Source organism: Agelaius tricolor, unplaced genomic scaffold (assembly GCF_023055355.1).
Source record: "Agelaius tricolor isolate 1412-34295 unplaced genomic scaffold, bAgeTri1.0.p SCAF_39, whole genome shotgun sequence".
NCBI lineage: Eukaryota > Metazoa > Chordata > Aves > Passeriformes > Icteridae > Agelaius > Agelaius tricolor.
The window spans coordinates 2,523,060-2,545,409 of NW_027269299.1; the positions used below are offsets into that span (position 1 = coordinate 2,523,060).

Here is a 22,350-nt window from a genome sequence, read left to right on the forward strand (position 1 = left end):
GACAGGGGCAGTTTTGGGCACCACAATATAAGAAGATAGTAAGCTATTAGCCAGAATGCAAAGGAGGACTGCAAGGATGGAGTGTGGTCTGGAGGGGCAGCCCTAGGTGCAGCTGAGGCCACTCTAGTCTGTTCAGCCTGGAGGAGAGTAAAGGGCGTCACTGTGGTCTCCAACATCCTCCTGAGGGGAATCAGAGGGGCTGCTGCAGCTCTCGTCACTGTTGGGAGCAGTGACAACACTCGAGAAAAGGGCAGGGAGCTGGGACAGGGCAAGTTTCATTTCCATATCAGGAAAAGGTTTTTCACCCAGAGCACGGTCGGGCACTGGCACAGGTTCCCCATTGACGCAGCCCAGCGGAGCCCGGGCCGGCTCTGGGGAAAACTCCGGCGCTGTGCCAGGAGTGGGGAATGGCCAAGGCGTGGGCTCTGCCTGCGGCTGAACCTGATGAGCCACTGCTCAGTGACTCAGGATCTAATAACTGCGGCACGGAGCAGGCAAAAGAGAAGGAGGAGGCTCCTCCATTGTGAGGTTCCACAGGCAAAGGTTTATACCAAGGGCAGGATTCAGAAGCAAAGAGCCACCAGCACTTCTGTGCATGGGATTTTATAGGGGTACAACTCAGGGGGTGGATACAAACCATTGACCAAGAAGGAATCTGCAAGGCAGGAGCGAGGGGATTACATCAGTTGCTTGGGACTAATTAGGACAGATGGGAGGAGAGGGTAGGTGCCATGGGCCAGTGGGGTTTCCTGCAATAGGGGAATTCCAAAGGGGTGGTGCAGTCAGGGATTGGTCCAAGACAAAACTGACAGGGAAGGTTCAGGAATAAAGAGCTGGGTTACCTTGACAGGCAGGGAAGGAGCTGGAACAAAGAGTGGGGAATGGCATGAGGGACAGCTTTGAGGGAGGGCAAAACCTAGGGGTAAACCAACTTGGGGAAAACATGGGGTACATGAAAACAAACTATTATAAGATAACTGATAAATAAACACAAACTGCAACACCCCAGGGAAATGGGCACAGCACCAAGCCCGTCTGAGGTTGAGAAGTCTTTGAACAACATCGAGCAGTCACTCAAGCTTTTAGACACTACATCAAAAGTCAAGGGTTGTGACGTCTAGGTTTACATGAGTATATACTCCTGAGTTTTACTTTAGGCAGTGTTTTAAGAAACTTGTTTTATGTCCAATCATAGCCCAGTTCCTTGTAGATTGTGTAGAATGTGTAATCCTTTTGTTTTCATCGCTTGTTAGGACTATAAAAAAGAATATTGGTGCTGGCTGACTCAGAGACACCCAGTGTGTGTTAAGTGCAGTATACAGGGCATAAAGAGAAGGAAAAGAGAAGTAGTAGTAATACATACTGGTAAGTTTGGAAAATAAGATAGCATTAAGAATGAATAACACAAGAAGTAAAAATGTTATTAAAAAGAGTCCACTAGAATGTATTTTAGCACATGAGAAAGATTTGGGAGGAATCCTGGAGGGTAATTTTTCAAAGAAAGGTAATCTGATTAAATACTCTACCCCATGGTAGTAGCCTTGGTATCAGTTAGAAAGTGGTGAAAAGTGATCCCCTAATGGAACTTTAAATTATCATACATTGTGACAGTTGATGTTATTTTTATGAAAAGAAGAAAAATGAGATCATGTGATGTATGCAGACGTGTTTTTTACCCTGGAGAATAAACCTGAGTGGCAGAAAGAATGTGGCTTTGATTTGGCCCCACAGGACCCTTTAGTCCTAACCTTGGAAAGAAGTAACAGGCAGAAAATAAAGAGATGCTGTTCAGCATGTAGCATAGGGCAGAGATGTTTGAAATTGGCTAAAAAAGCATGAGGAAGATTGTGTTCTAGGTGTCCAAGAGTTACAGCCGAGTTACCCCAGGCCAGCTTGGGTACACTCCCCCTCACCCAACCACTCCGCACCCTGAATGAAACCCAAAAGGCAGTGAGGATGAGATGAATAATCCTGGGGAGGGGACAATTTCAGAGACCCCAGTGACAACCAACACAAGGAATAAAACCAAGGAAACTCTGCCTTTAGTCACCCCTTAAGGCAAGCTGTAGGTCCCCAAGGAGAAGCCATGTGGGTGAATTTCTGCTTTTCTACTAGTGACCTGAAGAGTTGGCAGGAAAAAGTTAAAATTTATAGAGAAAACCCCAGCAAAGTAGCAAAACTATTTGAGTTCATAGTCAAGAATCGAGACCCAGACTGAGGTGATACTGATTTCATGCTGACAGAGCTAAGAAAACCAGCAAAAGAGTTGGTGATAAAGGTAGCCAGAGCCCATGTGCAGGGACAAATTGCTAGTGGAGCCTGACAAGATACAGTGGACCAGCTGTTTCCTATTGTAAACCCTTTGTGGGACCCAAATGATGCAGGCAGCTGTGCAATGGTAGCCAGATACCAGGAACTAGTCAAATTTGAATTAAAAAATGCCATTCCAGAAGCAATAAATTGGTCAGTAATATATAATGTTACACAGGGACAGCAGGAGTCACCCACTGACTTTGTGAACAGGCCCTGAGCAGCTGCACGGAAACGCACAGCCCTGGATCCCTGGTCGGATATGGGAAAGCAGCAGTTCCTTTCCCTGATGTGTGGGCCATCTAGCCCAGATGCCAGGCAGGAACTTCAGAAGCTGAAAGAGCTTGTAAAGAGAGACTTAAAGGCATTAATGAAAAAGCATAGAAGGTGTATGATAATAAAGACAGAGAAAAAGAAAAAGAACTCCCTGCAGCCACAGTGGCAGCTCTGGATCAGCTCCAGGGAGAGGACGTGGGCGTGGATGAAGCAAAGGCAGGGGCCAAAATACCAGAGGCAGAGGAGGTTCAAACCAGCCACAGGCCAAGCTGGGGCCAAATCAATGTGCATATTGTAAGAAAGGACACTGGAAATGCCAGTGCCCAGAGTTAGCAGACACAGTACACAAAACTCTTGTAGCCACTCTAGATGATAAGAAATGACCAAGACTGGCAGATCTTACCCTAGCAGGCCCACTGGTTAAAATACAGCTGAAGAACGATAAAGAAGTTGAATTTTTAGTAAATACTGGAGACACATTTTCACTCTTGAATCAAGCATTGACACCCAAAAGTGAAAACTGTCTTCAAGCAAGAAGAGCCACTGGCCAGCCAGAACAATGCATTCTTCCTGAAACTGCTTAAATGTAAAATCAAGAAGAAAATGGGAATACATCAGTTTCCTGATTCACCAAACTCACCCAAATCTGCCCTAGGCAGGGATTTGCTGGAAAATTTAGAAGCGACAGTTCAGCTTAAAAAAAGAAAAAAGAAATTTAAGGTACCTGAAGACAAATTGGTTTTAGCATTAGGACTGACAATTGACACAAGACCAACAAACAATAATAACTCTTTAGGGCAAGTATTGAATCAGGTGTACCCAAGAGTAGGGGATACCGATAGGCCAGGAAAATCAAAATGAGCAGACCCTGTAAAAATCAAGCTACAGACAAGAGTTAGGCCAGCAGTCAGAAAGCAATAGCCTTTAAGATTAGAAGATAGGAATGGAATAGAGCCAACAATTAATAAATTCCTGACGTTAGGATTATTGGAAGAATAGGAGTCAAAATTTAATACTCCTAGATTGGCAATAAAGAAACCTAATGGAACTTAGAAACTAGTGCCAGATTTACAGGCAATTAATGGTTTCTACCTTACTAGCTAAACTTCGAGGTGATTTTATTTGGTTTCCAGTGATAGATGTGAAAGATGCTTTCTTCTGCCTGCCACTTGCGGAAGAAAGTCAAAATATATTTGCTTTTGAATGGGAGAACCCTAGCACAAGCAGGAAAAACCAACTTAGCTGGGCAGGATTACCTCAAGGGTTCAAAAACATTCCCAATTTTTGGGAATCAATCGGCTGAAGAATTAGAGCTATGGCAATCACTGTCTGGGGAAGGAACACTCCTACAGCATGCAGATGGTTTGTTAATTGCTACTGACACTACTAAAGAATGTTTTGAGCGGGCAGTGAACCTTTTGAATGTTCCTGGACTGAGTGGTTATCGAGTATCTGCCCAGAAAGCCCGGCTGGAGCAGCAGCTGTGGCTGTGCCCCTCCGAGGGGGCGCTCGCAGTCCCCGGCTTGCCCTGGCACAGCGAGCGGCGGGGACACTCTCCCGCTCCTCGGGAGGCCGCGAGAGCGGCTGAGGCTTTCGCCTGCTGCGGACGAGACACCGAAGCCACGCTGGCAGGAGAAGGAGAGGGGACTCCAGCTGGGGGCAAAGTCCAGCTTTATTAGAGAGCTCTAAGGAGATCTGCATTGGGCATCCAGAGAACTGGAGACAGAGAACTGGGCTGTGCAAGGTGTTATAAAGGGCAGAGTGAACAGGGGAGGGGATGGCCCATCTGCCAATGGAATTCCAGGAGGGCGTGGGGAGCAGGGAAACAGACATGTAGGGGAACCAATGGGGATAAACCAGGGGAGGGGCCCCGGTGCCTGAGCCTATCACTCGACACCCTTGGAAGAAGTTTCTGGAGGGAAGGGATGGGCTGTGGAGTGACAGGCAGGACACAGGGGAGGGATTGAGGGGATGACAAGGCAGTTTTCAGGGAACCAGGGAAGGAGGCAGCGAGATTGACATTAAAAAGGAGGGAGGAGGTAATGGGGGCAGAACCTCTGTAACAGGGAGGACCTGCAACAAACCAAAGTACAGCTTAATGCAACCAAAACATATAAGAACACACTACAACAAGCAACAAGTGACAGCTTGGATATGGGGTCTCCAGAGGACAACGATCTTTGGGAACTGCCCGGAAGGAGCAATTTGCCAGACACTCGACCACAAACCATAAGATAACTCCATGCTTTCCTTGGAATGACAGCTTGGTGCCAACTGTGCATATACAGCTGCGGATTGATCATGAAACCTTTATACAAATTGGTGAAAATCTCTAAAAATACCGTGATATGGATCCCCGAATTGAACAGGGCCTTTGAAGATCTGAAGGGTGAACTCATGAGGGCCCCTGCTGTGGGGCTGCCTGACGTGAGCAAGCCCTTTTGATTTTTCCCACATGAAGGACGGAATAGCTTTAGGGGTTCTGGCACAACACCTGGGTCCTTACAAAAGGGCATTGGCATTTTTTTCTAAGCAACTCAATACTGTGAGAAAGGGCTGGCCCACCTGCCTCAGGGCAGTAGCAGCAGTGATCATGAACATTGAAGAAGCAAGGAAGTTTACACTAGAACAAAAGATGACTGTCTCAGTGTCACACACGGTGTCAGCTGTTTTAGATCAGAAAGGGAACCATTGGCTGTCTTCCTTGAGATTCCTAAACTACCAAGCAGTCCTGGCTCAATCTGATGATACTGGAATTCAAGTGACCAATGTTGTTAACCCTGCCTCTTTTCTGCAAGGAAAGTCCAAAGCTGAAGCTGTGGTACACGGCTGCCTACAGCCCATGGAAGCTGTGTGCTCCAGCCGCCCAGATCCAAAGGAACAGCTGCTCCCAGATGCCGTGAACTGGTTCAGCCATGAACTGCTGCTGTGATGGCAGCAGTTTTGGGAGACAGGGAGTGCGAATGGCGGGCTACGCCGTGAGCACAGTCTCAGAGGTAATCGAGTCAAAGCCATTTCCAGCAGGAACCTCAGCACAAGAGGCTGAGCTGATAGCCCTCCCTCTAGCATTAGAAGTGGCAAAAGGAAGGGAAGTTAGTGTTTGGATGGATTCCAAACATGCCTATGGAATTGTTCATGCCCACGGAGCCATATGGAGGGAAAGAGGACTCCTGACTGCACAAAAGAAGATGGTCAAATATGCAGCTGAAATCCTCAGGCTCCCTGAGGTGGTGGAGCTCCCATTGCAAGTGGCAACTGTACATTGCTGAGGGCACTCTAAAAGTAACACCCCCCTGGAAGCAGGTGACAGATTTGCAGATTATGAAGCTCAAATTGCTGCTGAAAGAAATGAACCACTTGTGGCAGCTCTAATACCTACTGCAGTATCAACTAAGCAGCCTGTAAAATACCAACCTTCTGATTATAAATGGATTAATGAAAGTAAAGGAAAACGTTTAGAAAATGGTTGGGGACAATTAGAAACAGGTCAAGTAATAATACCAGAGAAGTAAATGAGACAGTATGTGGAATCTGAACATGATAAGACTGGCTGGGGAGCAGAACCCAGTACCTAAAGGTACAAATTGCAGGCCCAGGCTTGCAGAACACTGTTAAAGAAGGACCATCACAATGTGTGACTTGTTTGAGGAATAATCCAAATCCAACAGTCAAGCTAGAACAAGGGGTTTTGAGCAGAGGAGCTTTTCCTGGAGACTTGTGGCAGATAGACTTTGCTGAACTCCCAAGAAAGGGGGGTTTGCAATGTTTGCTGGTACTTCCTGATACTTTCTCTGGGTGGCCAGAAGCGTTCCCTTGTAGGACAAAGAAAGCTAGAGAATTGATAAGAAAAGTATTGCTGAATGAGGTCATGGCTAGGTTTGGTGCACCTGGAGAAATATCCTCTGACAGAGGATCTCATTTCTGTGCCATCTCAAATGGTGCAAGCTGTGTGCAAAGCATTAGGAATCCAATGGCAGCTTCACACGCCCTGCAGACCACAAGCTAGAGGTCAAGTAGAAAGGCTGAATCATATGATCAAACAGCTAAAATTTGGCAAGAAGTGCATTTATATTGGTATCAATCTCTACCTATTGCCTTCATCAGACTCAATAAAACCTAGGTCTAAAGAAAAAGCCCATTTGAAATGCTTTATGGCAGACCTTATGGATTAAAAGTCACTCATGATGAAAATTTGGCTCAAGATGGTAGTCAATATATCTATGACTATTTAATGGCTATAAACCAACAATTGCACCAGAAGTTTAGTACTGCGTTTGAGAATCAATCTAAGCAGCCAGATCATAAATTGCATACAATTGATCCGGGTGGCTGGGTGTGTGTTAAGAATTTTACAGGTGATCCTCTGCAGGAAAAGTGGGATGGACTGTTCCAAGTGCTCCTGACTGCCTTTTTCCATCTGAGTAAAGGAAAGACCTGCCTGGATTCACTACACCCCTTCAATCTTCTTGATTCAAGAAATCACCAACTAAACCCTGGACAACCAAACCTGTTGGGGACCGTGGACTAAAACTGAAATTCACTCCTAAACCATTAAATTCATTTTGTATTTCACTGTCTTTTTCATTGGTTATACTGTCAGTGCCTTTGATGTTAACACCTGTGTAACACTAATAGGAACCCTAGCTAATTATACAGGACTCAGGGATTGCAGGCTTTGCGGAGAGGTGTAACAATGGAACCTTCCCTTAACAGGGCTACCATCAAGCAATTGGTCAGATTTGAACCCCCACAGCTTCCACAATGCTGGTGCTCAATGTGGACAGGCAGGATCTTCTTGGGAAAGCCCCTTTTCCATTACAGCCTCTCAACGAGTCAGTCACAGACACACAGGGCTGAACAAGTCTGGAACAAATCTCGGCAGCGTTTCCGCTAACACAGCTGGGTGGGTCAGTGGCACCCAGGCAGTGAGTGATGATGGAAAAACTGTCTTTTTGATAGACATAGGGGAAACAAGTCAGTGAGAATTACCACCAACTGCCTTCTTCCTGATGCATCTGGGTGCCTTTGTGGGAATGGAATAGCATTAAAACAACTAGCAGGTAACTGGACTGGCCAATGTACCATGGGATCCCTTATCCCTTGGTTACAGGTATAAATCAAACTCATGAAATGACAGGTATTATTCGAGGACTGTGGAAGAACAGGCTCACAAAAAGAACACCCAATAACCCAGTGGTGTGATACAGCAAGAGTTTCCACAGTTTTGTGAGGGCGTTGCTCCCAAATTTTGGAATTGCACAACTGGAAAAGGCAATTTCAGACATCCCAGCTGAAATAGAACTGATTGCTAATTCAACAGCAGATGCCTCAGGAAGACTACAAAGAGAAACAGACTCACTAAAAGAAGTAGTCTTTCAAAACCGCAGGGTGTTAGATATGGTAACAGCCAAATGGGGGGAGTTTGTATTCTAATTAATGCCAGTTGTTGCACTGCTATAAATCAATCAGGGCAAATAGCAATGGATATCTGTGCCATTTGGCAACAGGCACAAGTACTCCCTGCACTAACCCAAGGCATTACATCTTGGAGCAAATATTTGAGGGAAACTCTGACATCTTGGCTACCTAATCTGAACTGGCCTACACAACTTTTGGTAGGAATTTTAGGAACTGGAATACCATTCTTAGGAACCTGCATGATGAGCCAATGTTTCATATGGTATTGTAAACAAACTGCCAACACATATCAAGAATGGAAGCAAAACAAAATGAGATAAAGATTGAAACAGGTAAATATTTTGGGAGCACAACAGGACTATAGTTGCCAAAGAATTTGCAAAGGATAAAAGAAAGGGTGGACTTGATGCCTAGGCAATGAGATAATGCTTGAGCTACACAAAAAGCCGTAGCTGTGCAGAAAGAAGTAGCGACTTTGTAACAGGGTATGTGAATGAAGCACCTTTTGGAAATCCGCAAATTTAGCAGAACAAGCTACCTGCAAAAGCTGACCACTGGCTGTTGGAGCAGACAATCCTATAGAGCATGCACAAGAAGCAGGCGTGAGAGCTCAAGCACGAGGAAGACTTATGAGCCTTCATCCAAAACGACCACCAGAGGCTGATGACCACCTTGTGCAGAAACCGTGCATGTGCTACAAGGGCTTGCATCATCATGGGATTAGAAAATGTGTTGCAATATGAAGGTGGGGAAAGTATAATGTGCACATGCAGTAAAACATGTATAAAAGCTAGAACTGTTCTAAGCATGGATGAGTGAGTTTGTGGTGGAGCAATGCCCCTCACTCCTGGCATTGAATAAACAAATATCTTCTCCATAGGCCTTATACTATTGAGGGCTGTTTTCTTGCCTAGTTTTTGGGCACCAGCACCATAATCGGACACACAGACAGCTTCTCCTCCCAGTTATCCCTATCCACTGCACATCCCCATGTGTCTGCAATGATGTTCACTGGGGAACTTCCCTATGTGTGGCTGTCCATGGCCATGCTCAGCAGGGATGTAGATTAGTGTGGACATGAGCTGCCACAGCCAGACACACAGCAACTGGAGCCTAGAATATCAGAGGCTGGGGAGATTCTTTTTTTTTTTTTTTTCCAGAATGCAGGAAAGAGAGTCAGAAAAGCACAACGTTCCATTGAAATCTGATTTTTTTGAGAAACTCAGAAACTGATGATGTTGTGGTGCTACTGCCAATCCCTTCCATGAAAATAATTCATTTCAGGAAGGAGCAACATCATGTGACAGAGACCAAGTGTTGCCAGCAGTTGCTCCAGGTGCTCCGGCCATCAGCCCCTGCAGGAAGGAGCACAGCTCCCAATGCAGGTGGGCTTTGGCTCCCTGTGGCACAGAAGCCCCCCGGGGGGCACAGGTCTCTGGGGCAGGAGACGGGCACCAGCGCTGCCAGGGCTCGGGGGGTGGCAGCTCTGCTTGGGCGGGGACTCTGCAACAGCTGCTGCTGTCAGCGCTGCCCGGGCCCCAGGGGTCAGAGCAGCATTCGTGCCCAGGCCCACACGTTCCTTGTTCATGTCACACCCGCAGGTTTGGGATGGCCACGGGCCGGGACATGTCCCAAGGAGGCCGTGCCAGCTTCCCTGGAAGGCCCCGTGCCCTTCCCAGCGTGGCTGCGTCGGCAGCCCTGGGGGCTCCTTCTGCTGCCCTGAGCCCGCAGAGCAGGGCAGCGTTTGCTGATGCTCTGAGCCCTTCCTAAAGATCCTGTGGGGCTGCCTTAGACACCTGGTGCCAGGCATTCCTTCCAGCCTGGGCCACTTTGGCTGGGCTGGGGGTGGCCCCAGGGCAGGCGGCAGTGTGTGCAAGGGCCCTGGGTGGCACGCTGCAGCACGGTCACCGTGCCATTGAACGGAACCCGGTGACCAAGGGCCCTTTGTGACACATGGGAAATAGAAGCTCGCCCGGGTGCTCGGAGCACGTGACGGGGCACAACGGGACAGAGTGGTGCCGTGAGGAGCCCTCGCACAGCGCACTCGTTCCTGTCTGACCTGGAGCCTTTGCGAGGCCTTATTCCTGCAGCTGAGCTCGAGGCCAGGCCACAGGCCTTGGTGACGCGTGGCCTTGCCGAGACTTCTTTTCTGCAGGTGCCCTCAAGGGCAGGGTGTGGGACTTGGTGCCCCAGAGGCATCTCCCATCCCTGCCACCAGTGCCCTCGAGGCCCGACCACAATCGTTGTCAGGAGTCTCCTGTCCTTGTGGCAGGAGCCCTGGAGACCAGAGTGCAGGACTTGCTGTCCTTTAGCCTTGCCAAGGCTTCTGTCTTGAAGATGCCTTCCAGGCACAACTGCAGGACTTGCTGACTCAGAGCTTTTCTGAGGCATCTCTCCTGCAAGTAGCCACAAATCCAGGCACTAACATGGAGCAGAGACCCCCGAGAGCGCCCAAGGTGGCCTGGGGGAAAGAGGAGGAAGAAGGCCCTGCAGCTGCCCCAGCACAGGAGACCAAAGAGGTGCTGCCAATTGAGCTGCTGCAGGAGGGTGAGTGGCAGAGCTGAGCCACAGGTTTGGTGCCTGCAGCCAGCTTGGCGCCTTTGCATCCCATCCCATCCCATCCCATCCCATCCCATCCCATCCCATCCCATCCCATCCCATCCCATCCCATCCCCTGGGCCATGCCCATGGACAGGACAGAAAAGGGGCCAGGGCCCCGCAGGGGCTGTACTCCATCCCCTGGGGCATCCCGGGGCTCTCCCTGCCTGGGCAGCGCAGGGCTGGGCCGTGTTCTCCGGCCTCTCCCGCAGCCCCTCAGCTCTGGCTGTGCTCGCTCTTTGCCAGGTGCAGCCCTGGAGCGCACACAAGAGCAGGAGCCCGCCCGTGGCCTCTTCTGCAGAACAGCGCAGGTACCTGCAGCCATCCCCACCTGGGCTGGGCCTGCTGGCACCGCGCTTGGAGCATTGCCTGCAACATGCCTGGCTTCTTGCCCTTCTCCTACAGCTGGTTTGCAAATTCATCAAGAAAATTCGGGCGGAAGAGACCAGCACCATGGGCACTGGGCTCAGAGCCTATTCGCACATCTTTAAAACCAAGACCAGTGCTGCTCTGCTGGATATGCTCATAGAGGAGGGCTTTTCCAACCCAAAGCAAGTAAGCAGGCTGTGGCCAGGCTTGATCCTGCCAGGAATTGCTTGCTTGCCCAAGCCATGCCTGCTGCTCACTGGAACTCTTGGAGGCCATGGCAGCGTGGTGGCAAGGGAAGCACTTGTCTGGAGAAGCTGGGGACATTCCTCCTTCTGGCAGCTTTCCAAGTCTCCCCATGCCTTCTCCAGGTGCCTGCCATGGTCAGGTACATCCACCAGTGGCTCCTGGCCAATCAGTTTGCTGAGCACAGGCTGAACAGGAGCCTGCTGGATCTGACAGAAGCACAGCCTGCTGATGTAGTCGTGACGCTCCTGCGTGTGGCCCCGTCCTGTGACAGGTATGGGGCCCACGTGCCCAGAGGGGCTCATGGCTCCCCAGCCCATCAACCTGTACAGCCTGGCCCAGGTTGTACAGGTTGTAGCCTGGCCTGACCAACAGAGACTTCCAGGGCCCTCTGGCTGCTCCCTTTGCCAGCCCTGGCACGTCAGCCCCCGAGCCTGCTGCCATGCTCCCTCGCTGCCCCTCAGGGGCCTGTCCCCACAGGGCTGGGCTGCCTGGCTGCTGCTGGCCAGTGGCATTGGGCAGAGGCAGAGCTGGCAGCCAGCTCAGCTCCCCACGGCTGCCCAGGCCCCGCTGCTGTGTCTGAGACCCCCCTGAGACAGAGCTCTAACCCCACAGAGCTGCTTTCACCATGTGGAAGAGCATCATGTGCTCGCCCAGGACTGCAGAGCCGGCGCTGCTGATACTCCTGCATGTGCTGGGGAGCTGGCCCAAGCACAGCACGTGCACCGCCGATGGGGACAAAACGGGTGTCTTTGTCCTGGCTGTGAGTTTCTATAACTGGCCTTTGCTGGCCCCAAGGCTGCCTCTCCAGAGCTCTCCATCCTCCTTCCCCCACTGCATCTCCCTGCCGCAGGCGCTGGCCTGAAACCTGGCCCAGGGGCAGCTCCAGGCCCAGCAGGCCCCGTGCTCCCGCTGTGTCTCTCTGGGCCTCTCCCTGCCAAGCTCGGGCCTTGCCACACGGACGCCTGGGAACTGAGCGCTGTCTCGGGGGGCTTTGTCCTTTGCAGGCAACCGTGGTGATGTGGAAGATCCTCCAGGTGCCATGTGTCCCACATATGGTGACGGTGTATTTCCCCCGCCTCTTTGTGCATCTGCTCTCCCAAGTGTTCTTCAGCACTCTGGATATGCCAGAGGAGGTCGATGCCTTCTGGAAGGGGATATGCCAGGAGGAATACGGCCTTGCCACCAGCCCCAACAGGTGCTCCATCCCACTCCTCCTGTCCCTGCCATGTCCCTGGCCAGGAGCCAGTGCTCCCAGCATGACCTGGCCTTTGCTGTGCACGCAGGTTTGCAGTGCAGACCCTGAAGTCCCTGCTCTGCCGAATGCAGCACGAGGATGTGGTGGTGGCAATGGAAAGCCATTGTGGCTGGGACACGCTGCTATGTGCTGACACCCACCACTATGCCGTGGCTCTGCTGGCCAGGTGAGAGCCCCTTCTCCCCACAGCCTCTGAAATGTGTGCCCAGGGAGCTCCACAGAGTCCCCGAGTCGTGGGCCAGAGGGCCTTGTCACCGAGGGATGGCCAAGCAGACTGGAAAAGGCTGGCAGAGGAGGGTGCCCAGAAGAGCTGCCTCCCAAATAGCCCAGGGCCTCTTGCAGGATGCTGGGGAAAGAGCAGAGCTCTGTGAGTCAGTCCTGGCAGAGCTTTGTCCCCCTGGCCCACAGCCTTGGCTCCTTTTTCTCCTGCCAGGGAGATGTGCTGTGTCTCCGTCCCCTCGTGCTCCCGGATCGCTCGCTATCTGCTGTGGCTGCTCAGCACACAGGAGCCACGCTGGCAGCTGCCCGCCCTGGCCTTCCTTGTGGAGGTGAGCCTGATGGCCAGCGCCGCCTGGCTGAGCTGCCTGCCAGCTCTCTGCCCTCTCGCAGCTGCAGCTGCCTGGGACGGTGCCCGCGCCCTGTGCTGCTGCCTGGGCCCAGCCCTGTGCGGCTCCGGGCTCCTGCCGGCCGGCTCCCCTGTCACTGGCCTGTGCCTTTCAGGTCCTCCAGTGCCTGGACCTGAGTGAACGTGGTGCTAAAAGAGTCCTGCAAATCTTGTCAAGGCAGCTGCAGAGCCAGTGCAGAGAGAGGCGTCGCCTGGCGCTCAGGGCCCTTCTTGAGCTCATTGAGGAGCCCTTCATGGTGAGAAGGGGGCAGGGGCTGAGGCTGAGCTGGGCAATGCAGTCGCTTGGGCTTGGCAGGGCTTTGGGCACTGGGGCAGCTGCTCCCAGCTCTCCTGCCTCCCGCTTCAGCTGCTCCAGTGCTTGGCGACAGGCCTTTGGCCTCTGGGCCCTGTGGCAGCAGGATGGCATTTCACAAACTTGTCTTCTGCACAGACCAAAAAAATGTGGAGCCTGACTGAAAGTCTTGTGCAGTTCCTGTGGGATGCAGATGGAGAGATAGTTTTCATGACAGTCATGCTACTCAGCTTTATCATCTTGGACAATGATACGCTAATGCCCGGCCCCATCACACTGCAGCTGCTTGAGGCGCTCCTGCCACTCTTTGACCACGTAAGGCTCACTGCCCCCAGCCACGGCCACTGGCTGCTGCCTGCACACTGTGTCCTGTGCATTTGCAGGCCTGCGCCAAGCTGAGCCCCGTGCAGCCGCAATGCTGAGCTCTTGTCTTCTTGCTTCCATCCAGAACAATTGGCAGGTTCAGCTGATCTCCATCCTGCTCTTCCAAACGTTGGTGACTCTTCCACCGGAAAGGGAAAAAAAGGCCCTGAAGACACCCCTGCGCCAGAGCCTGCTGCCCCTCTTCTTCCACTGCCATGATGACAATCGGCTTGTGGCACAGGTGAGGACTCGTGGGCTGCTGCTGTCCCCCTGGCAGGGGGCTCAGCTGCCTCCTGCCCTGGCGCCTGCCGGGCTGCAGCCTCCTGCAGGCCATGGCACAGGGACGCAGCTCTTGCACCCTGGGCTGTGGGGCCATCTCCGCGTCTCTGCTGCTCTCCAGGCTTCTGGGAAAACGCTGCTTTGTGTGGCCAAGTTCCTGAAGAGGAGGGATCTTGAAAGACTGCTGAAGAGCCAGAATCTGTGGAAGTTCAGCGAGTACCTGGTAAGGACGGCCTGCAAGCCCCAGCCTCAGCCCAGAGAAGCCCCCTGAGCGCGGTGCAGGCAGCGCCCGGCCCAGGGGCTGAGCCCGCGCCAAGCCTTCCCTCCTGCCGCTCTCTCCAGCTGGCAGAGGACAGGAGCAGAGCGGCCGAGCACCTGCGCCAGGCCCTGCGCTACCTGCGGAGCCCACAGGAGCCCCTGCGAGAGGCGGCCATCAGGTTCATGGGTGAGCCACGAGCCCGGGCTCCCTCCCCGGCCCGGCCCGCCGCAGCTCGGCCCCAGCCCCGCCTGCTGCCCCAGCAGCGCCAGCCGGGCCCGGCGCCGTGGAGCCCCGCCCGGCCTGGGCATTGCTGCTGCCGCCCTCTGGCAGCCGTGCCCTGGGGCGGCAGCGTGCGGCAAGGGCCGGGCTGAGCCCTGCCGGGCCAGCAGCCCGTGTGGCCACAGCGCCGGCAGCGCCGCCGGCAGGGAGCTGTGCCACTGGCGCCGTGACAGGCTCTGTGTTCACAGGCATGGCCGGGCGGCACCTGAGGGGGAAGAAGGAAGAGCTCCGGCTCCTCTGCAGCGGTGAGTGAGGCCAGCGGGCTGCCGGGGGAGCTGCAAGCCCTGCCCCAGCTGCCGAGGGCTCTGCTCCCTGTGCGCACCAGGGGTGGCGTGGGCAGAGCACACAGAGATTTCAGGGCCACCCGGGGGATTCGTGGCCAGCAGCTTAGGGCTGGTCCCCTTGCTCCCTGCTCCCTCCTGCCCATGGCTAGAGCCGGCTGCCATGGCCCTGCCAGGGGGCTCTCCTCGGCTCCCCGCAGATGCGGCATCTGACCATGGCTCTGTCCCTCTCTCTTTCAGCCCTTCAGCACCTGACAGAGGACACCAGCAGTGCCGTGTCAGACGTGGCACTTCCAACATTGGATGTCCTCCAGGCACTGCAGAGTGAGCCATATTCCATCTTCCAGAGGCTTCAAGATCAGCTCCGCAGGGCATGGAGGACTCGGCCTCGTCTCTCCAGGCTCGGCTGGCTGCGCTGCTGCAGCTCTGCAGAGAGCTGATGCCAGAGGCTCTGTCTGCTGGGGCCACCTGAGCCAGGGGGAATTTTCTATTTCTTTCTGATTGTTCTTTTCTTCTTTTTGGTTTTTCTTTAGTATATCAGTATAGAGTTTGTTACAATACACAGACTCCCAGGAGCTTTCTTTTGCTACCCAGGCTCTGCAGGGCTTAGGGGAAGAGGGGGACAAGGGTGCCTGGGCTGGGCCAGCTGCCCAGGCGTTCAGTGTTGCAGGGAAAATGGCCAGAAGCCCCTTGGCCTTTGGTGGTTCTGCTGAAGCCTTTGTGCTGGTGACAGAGCGGCTGGGCAGGGCCTGGAGCTGTGGGGATCCCTGCCAGAGCGGTGCCTGGAGATGGCCACAAGCCCTGTGCCAGGCAGGAAGCGCCCTCTGTGTCCTCCTGCCCGTCTGCTGCTGGCTGCATTGCTGAGGACTCCCGGCTGCCTCTGGATGGGGCTCCTCTGGAGCTGCTGTGGGGCTGCAGCGCTGCTGCCGGGCAGCTTGGCCGGGCTGGGGCAGCCCCTGAGGGGATGGGGCCATGAAGGGATGAGGGGCTGGGAAGCCCTGACAGGACACGACAGTGGGAAGGCACAAGGGGGATGTGTGAAGGAGTGGGTGGCTGTACCGTTGGCTGGTGGGGAATTGGGTTGGAGACAGAGAGAGCACTCACCCCGATGTTCATGTGGCAAACAGAGAACGTTTATTCTCAAGCCCTTCCTTCTAAAGGGCCTTTGAAAAACCCCGCCTGGATAATTTCATTGCTCTGATCTCTATGCCTTGTCAGATTCTGGCCAGTGAAATGCTCCAGCCCTGGGTGAGATGTGACTGGGCGAGGCCCCTGGCAGTTAAACCAGGGCTGGTACATTCACACAGCACAAGCCAGCCTGCACTGTGACACACGGCAACAGAGTGCAAGGCACAGCTCTGGGTGCTCCCCAGGAACCTCAGCTCTGGGAGCGCTGTCTGCCCCAAGCTCCGGGGGCTGCAGTGCGAGCCCAGCTGGGCTCTGCCCTGGGGCCATCCTGCAGGGACAGCTGGACACAGGGAGCACTCCCTGTGACTGTGGTCACAAGGGTTTTCAGGATGAAGAAGAGACGAGAATGTTGACTCCATGATCAGAAGGCTTGATTTATTATTTTATGATATATGTTACATTAAGACTATACTAAAAAGCAATAGAAAGGAAAGGTTTCTTGAGAAGCTAGCTAAGCTAAGAATAGAAAAGAATGAATAACAAAGATCAAGAGCCAGCTCTGCCATGAGTGGTCAAGAAATCCAAACACGCACAGGAGACCAATCATGGGTCTACCTGTTGCATTCCACAGCAGCAGATAACCATTGTTTACTTTGGTTGCTGAAACTGCAGCTTCTCACAAGGAAAAATCCTAAGAAAGGATTTTTCATAAAAGATGTCTGCGACATGTCACCTTTTTTTTTTTAGTTAAATTAAAAGGAAAAGTGTTTGTAATTTTCTCTGCTGTACTCATGCCGAAGAAAAAGACAAACACTTGACAGGTTATCTGTTGCCAATCAAACTCCACTCAAGTGCTCCTGTGGAATGCACTTGGAATTTCTTCACCCGTAGAACATAAATTCTATCATATCACTAAAACAATTTTATAATATAAGAAAATGAAAAAACAATGCAAAGAAAATTCAAGTCCAAGCAGCTGAGTTTCAGGAAAAGTCCATGGCTTGAAGATGTTCCTCTTTGCCATATCTGAAAGTTTCTTTTGGTCCTGAAACAGGCTTGCTACAGAAAAAGTCCATCAATAGTTATCAAAAGTCCATTGACAGTCTTCAAAGAATTTTGAGAAAATTTCTGAAATGTCTTGCCACAGCCCTTTATTGAACAACTTGGGCTGAAGCCAATCCCTGGCTCCTCAATGCCTCTGAGCTGCTGCCAGCTCTTTCACCAATTTTTTTTTTTTTTTTTTTTTGTCTTGTCGGAAAGAGCAGCAGCAGCAGAGGAGCCAGAGAGAGGCCCTTGGGGGCCCTGGCCCATGTGGAAGGATCAGGAACCCCAGACCTGGCCCACAGAAAGGTGGCCTAGGACCAGAAGGGGGAAGCAAAGCCCCCAAACCCAACAGGAGGCTGGGAGGTGGCCCTGGCCCAAGCAACCAAGCCAGACAGCCCAGGCCCAGCCCCCGAGGCAGGCTCTGCATTGGCACAGACCCGCACCCTGCTGCCAGTACAATGGCAGAAGGGGTGACCAAACGCTTCCTTTCCCCAAAATCACCGAGGCATGCCGGCAATGGGGGGACAGAAGCTGTCCCGAGAATCTTTGTCTCGGGTCTGGGGATGTCCTTTCCCCACAGCAGACAAGCGATGCTCGCTTCCTGCTGTGCCCTCTGCCTCTGCAATGCAAATGCACCAGGTGTTCCTCCCATCTGCCTCACGGCACCACCTCCACCCCCTCTGGGCTGGGGACCAGGGGCAGAACTTTTGGGACCCAGCTCCCCCTCGCCACTGGGGCGCGCGAGGGGCGGCAGAGAGATTCGCATCCCCCAGGGGGAAAACCCGGACCAAACACCCCCCAACCCGCCAAAAATGCTGATCTTGAAAACAGGCAGCCGCGCTGCGCCCACAGCCAGCTGTCGGGCCATGCCTCCTCCATGGAAGGACAGGCTGACGCCCTCTTCCCCTGTCCCAGCTCCCCCCGTAGGGGCAGTCCCGGAACAACCCGAAAAACTCGGGGAGGAAGTCACGCTGGATGCAGGAGGCGCCGCTGCAGCTGCTGCCGGCTCCAGGGCAGCCTCTGACGCAGACATGGAGGACGGAGTCCCCGCAGGCGGCAGAACTGCCGGGGCCGGCAGCGGGGCCACCTGGGGAGGCGGCGGGGGCGGTGGGGGCGGCACGGGGTCAGCAGCATCTTCTGCTCCGGACTCTGACATCGGCCGCGGAAGCGCAGTCGCAGAAGGCGGAAGAGTCCGCACGGGAGGCAGCGGGACGGCCGGGGGGAGCGGTGGATCGCTGTTGCCCAGCAACATCAGCGCAGCCGCGGGAAGCGGCGTTTCTGAGGTCTCAGATGCAGGCGGGGAAGCTGGCGGAACTGCAGCCGGAGCACCCACAGGCTCTGCCGGAGGGACGGCCGTGGGAGGGGCCGCGCAGGGAAGCGCCCACACGTGTGGGGCGGGTTGGGGCGGTGCTCGCGGCGCAGTGCGGGGCGGTGCCGCCCACTCCCATCCCCCCTGAGAGCAACAGGAGGGGGGAAAAAATGGCTCCGTCTGAGCATGCTCCGAAGACGCAGTAAAATAAACTTCGGCTGCGGGTGAAACTTCGCCCCCGCGCTGTGGTTCAGGGGGGCTGGAAAGCAGCAGAGCGTCCCCCTCCAAAGGGTCTTCCCCCGGAATTGGGGGGAACTGGGCTTTCCCCTTGCAGTTAGCAATCCAGGGAAAAACAGCTGCTCTCCGTTTCAAGACTAGAAAGAGCAACAAAAAGGTTGGATAAATCGAGGGGCATCCGAACCCACGGTCCAAAAAGAATTGGAAAATGGAGTCCATACACTCCCAGACGAACATATCGAGGGCATATAGCACATTCGTAAAAAACCCAAAGAGCTTTGCCCATCGAAAAAACTCATAGAAATCTGTCTCCAACAGGAGAATTCTGTCCTCTTCACCCCATTTTTGCCAGAGGGCAATAAGTTTCTCCTCTGAAGGGGAGAATGGAACCTCATCCTCTAGGGGAGAAGTCCTCCAGATTAGCAGCCACAAACTGCAAATGGCCTCATCTTCAGGAGGGGAAAAACCAACAGTATCTTGTGACAGTGTCCAGGACTCTCTGGCTATCTGCATGGTGCTGCTGAGCTTTCTGAACATCTTCCTGGAGGCTTTTCAGAAGGTTCTCTTTGTGGTCAGCCTTGCTGTGAACTCTGTCCAAATTCGGATCTTCAGTTCTTCAGCTCCTGGCTAGAATCCATTTCTGTGGTCACTTGTGAAGCAACCATCAATGCCACACATTCGGGGTTTACCCAGTGCAGCAATGCTCCTCCGGTGGTCTGACCAAGTGATGATTGTCCTCCTCAGTCGAGGGGTCACCAATAGTAACCGTGGTCACACGGGTTTTCATGATGAAGAAGAGACGAGAATGTTGACTCCATGATCAGAAGGCTTGATTTATTATTTTATGATATATGTTACATTAAGACTATACTAAAAAGAAATAGAAAGGAAAAGGTTTCTTCAGAAGCTAGCTAAGCTAAGAATAGAAAAGAATGAATAACAAAGATCTGTGTCTCAGACAGAGAGCAAGAGCCAGCTCTGCCATGAGTGGTCAGTAAATCCAAGCATCCACAGGAGACCAATCCCAGGTCTACCTGTTGCATTCCACAGCAGCAGATAACCATTGTTTACTTTTGGTTGCTGAAACTGCAGCTTCTCACAAGGAAAAATCCTAAGAAAGGATTTTTCAGGAAAGATGTCTGCGACAGAAAACCTATGTTGCTAGGTCTACAGGTATCTCCAGGCTGTTTGATCTTGAATCTAAGAAATGCCGTAATTCAGGCTAAAAGTCGACTAAAATTGTTTTGAGTGTTGAAATCGTATGTTAAAAAAAAAAAACAAAAACAAGTGCTACCATCTAAAACTCAAAGTATTCTTTCCTTCTATGCACTAAATAGTTGAGCAGGAAAGTAAGTCTAGTAATAGTCTCCATAGAAGGGAAGGTTATGTTCCCATGAGTTCTGAACCCTTTAGGCAGTGAAAACGCTGATAAAATTAGGATACTAATATCCTTCCCATCAGGATGCATATGAATGTGTGAATTATTACAGTGCAGCAGTAGTGCATTGAACTATTCTAAGAAGGTTTCTGATTATTGATACTTCAAGCTACTTTGTTTCACAAAGCATATGTCAAATATGCTGTCAAATAACTTTTCATTATTAGCTCTTGGTAATCTTTGGTTAAATATACATGCAAGTATCTGTTCTCCAAACAGTTAAGAATAACTTAAGGCAAATAATTAATATTGTTACCTGAATGTTTAAATCACTTGATCTGAGCAGTATACCTATAAGAATAATTTGTTACTTTCTGTATATTAATACAGGCCAGCTTTACTTTATCACAGAGCCCATCCACTGGAATTCTGCCATCAACTCCAGGAGCAGGTAGATGTCCTGTCAAAATTTCTGTTCTCTTTTCTTACTGCTTTCTTTAATACAGAAAAATCATCACTGTTCAAGCTACATCAGTTCCTTGCTAGTTTATGAAGAGGTGGTGTATTTGTTAGCTTTTCAAAAGGTGTGTGGGTATGAGTAGGAAATAATTATTTCTTCTGAGACTGAGTTTCAAGCAGCTTTTCTTGTTCCCTGTTCCAAATGTGGTGTTGAACTGAGCACAGAGGTGGTTGTAATTGAGTGAAGAAGCTGAGATTGATGGATTGCCTTCCATCTTCACAAGGTTTGATATCTTGTGTTTCAACTGGTGGCTTCTTGCTAAGCTTTATTGTGTTGGCCTGTTCCTATTTGGCAACTGTATTAAGCTACTGGTGTTTTGAAGGTGAAGAGAACACTAGGTTGCTAGTCCTAAAAACTTCCTAGTGTGTTTGCAGATGTGAAGTTAGGATTGACTTACTTGTTCTGTCTGTGAGTAAATCCCCATCAAACTCTTCCACATCCAAGTGAAATGCTTGACACTGAATGTATTCTTTTCTAATAAACCTCTGTCTTGCAAAAGAAATCTGTTCAGCAATATAATTTCAATTGAACAGCTTCTTCAAGCATGTTCAGCCCTGCAAGTATTGGGCAGCCTAAGAAGACTACTCTATCTCCTGCTCAGCTGGATCCTTTTGATACTCAAGGTGATTCCCTTCCTTCAGAAGATCAACTTGATGACACATGGGTAACTGTATTTGGGTAAGTTGATTTCCAAAGTATTGGAAAAACCTGGGTGAAGTCTTTAGAGCATACCAGAAAAATCCTTGGGGGCATTGATGTTGTTTGGCATTGGTATGTGCTGCCAGTACAGCTATGGTTAAAGCAAGCAAACACATACATTTCAGTTAGCCATCTTAAATTGAGCTACACATGATTTTTTCTAGTTAGAAAGGCACCATTCTGCTGTTGGGGTGTGTGCTAAAGCGCCTAGAAGGTGGTATTTCTCAAGTCACTGCTTCTGATATTACAGTGCTCTCTTCTGCATTTCTGTAAATGCTTCACAGGGTTGTATCTTAACACCTGAATTCTTAAACCACTCAATTTTATGAGTGGTTTAAGTGGTTACACTCAATTCTGTCTTTCAGACTTCCTCAAGCATCAGCTTCCTATATTCTACTACCGTTTGCTCAGTATGGAAACATATTAAAGCATGTGGTATGTCTTAGTTTGACACTTATGTCAGAAAACATTGTGAATTAAGCATTTAAAAAACTACATTTAACCATTTTCACTTGATCTCATTCAGATGTCCAACACAGGAAACTGGATGCATATTCGATATCAGTCTAAGCTTCAAGCCCGGAAAGCCTTAAGCAAAGATGGAAAAGTTTTTGGTGAATCTATCATGATTGGTGTCAAGCCTTGTATAGAAAAAATAAGTTAATAGATGCTTTTAGTTCAAAGGCACTCTGCTTTTGGCCTTGCTTTTTATTTTCCCTGATGTGTTTAATTTTTTTTCTTTTGGAATTGCAAACTGTAGGTAGTTCATCTCTATAGATATAGTCTGTTACACATTCACATCAGTTTTTTCTTAAATACGTGTCCACATTTCCTGCTGAGAAAGACCATGATGAGCACTCTCTGTGCTCTTGGGAAGTTACAATGCACACAATTCTATTGCTGTACGAGATGAGGAAGTGAAACCATCATATAAAACACAACTCACATAAGTTTCCTGACTGGAATTTAGGGCCTGCAGTAGATACCTAATGGCAGATTAAGACTGTGGCTGCTCCTAATTGTATCTCTCTATTTTTTATGTGACTATGTGCTTCTGGCTCTTGAATTTATCTTAGTACTTTGGATTGAAAATTTGTTAGCGAGGAAATCCCAATCGTGTTCTCCCACCCGCCCCTATAAAAACATGTCACTCTCTTGTAAGCTGTCCTGTAGTCTTAATATTAA

The 22,350-nt window shown here is 51.1% G+C and overlaps 2 protein-coding genes across 2 annotated transcripts in view; one reads left to right on the forward strand and one right to left on the reverse strand.

The window, feature by feature from the left end:
• Positions 1–22,350, reverse strand: part of LOC139603513 (zinc finger protein 594-like) — a gene marked incomplete at its 5' end in the record, with an annotated part of 428,549 nt that overhangs the window by 288,472 nt on the left and 117,727 nt on the right. The gene's annotated exons all lie outside the window — the stretch shown is intronic.
• Positions 408–8,368, forward strand: LOC139603503 (syncytin-2-like). Its single transcript, XM_071454467.1, is given in 5 exon segments — positions 408–523; positions 7,546–7,699; positions 7,702–7,996; positions 7,999–8,319; positions 8,322–8,368. Coding segments are annotated over 5 exon segments (933 nt in total).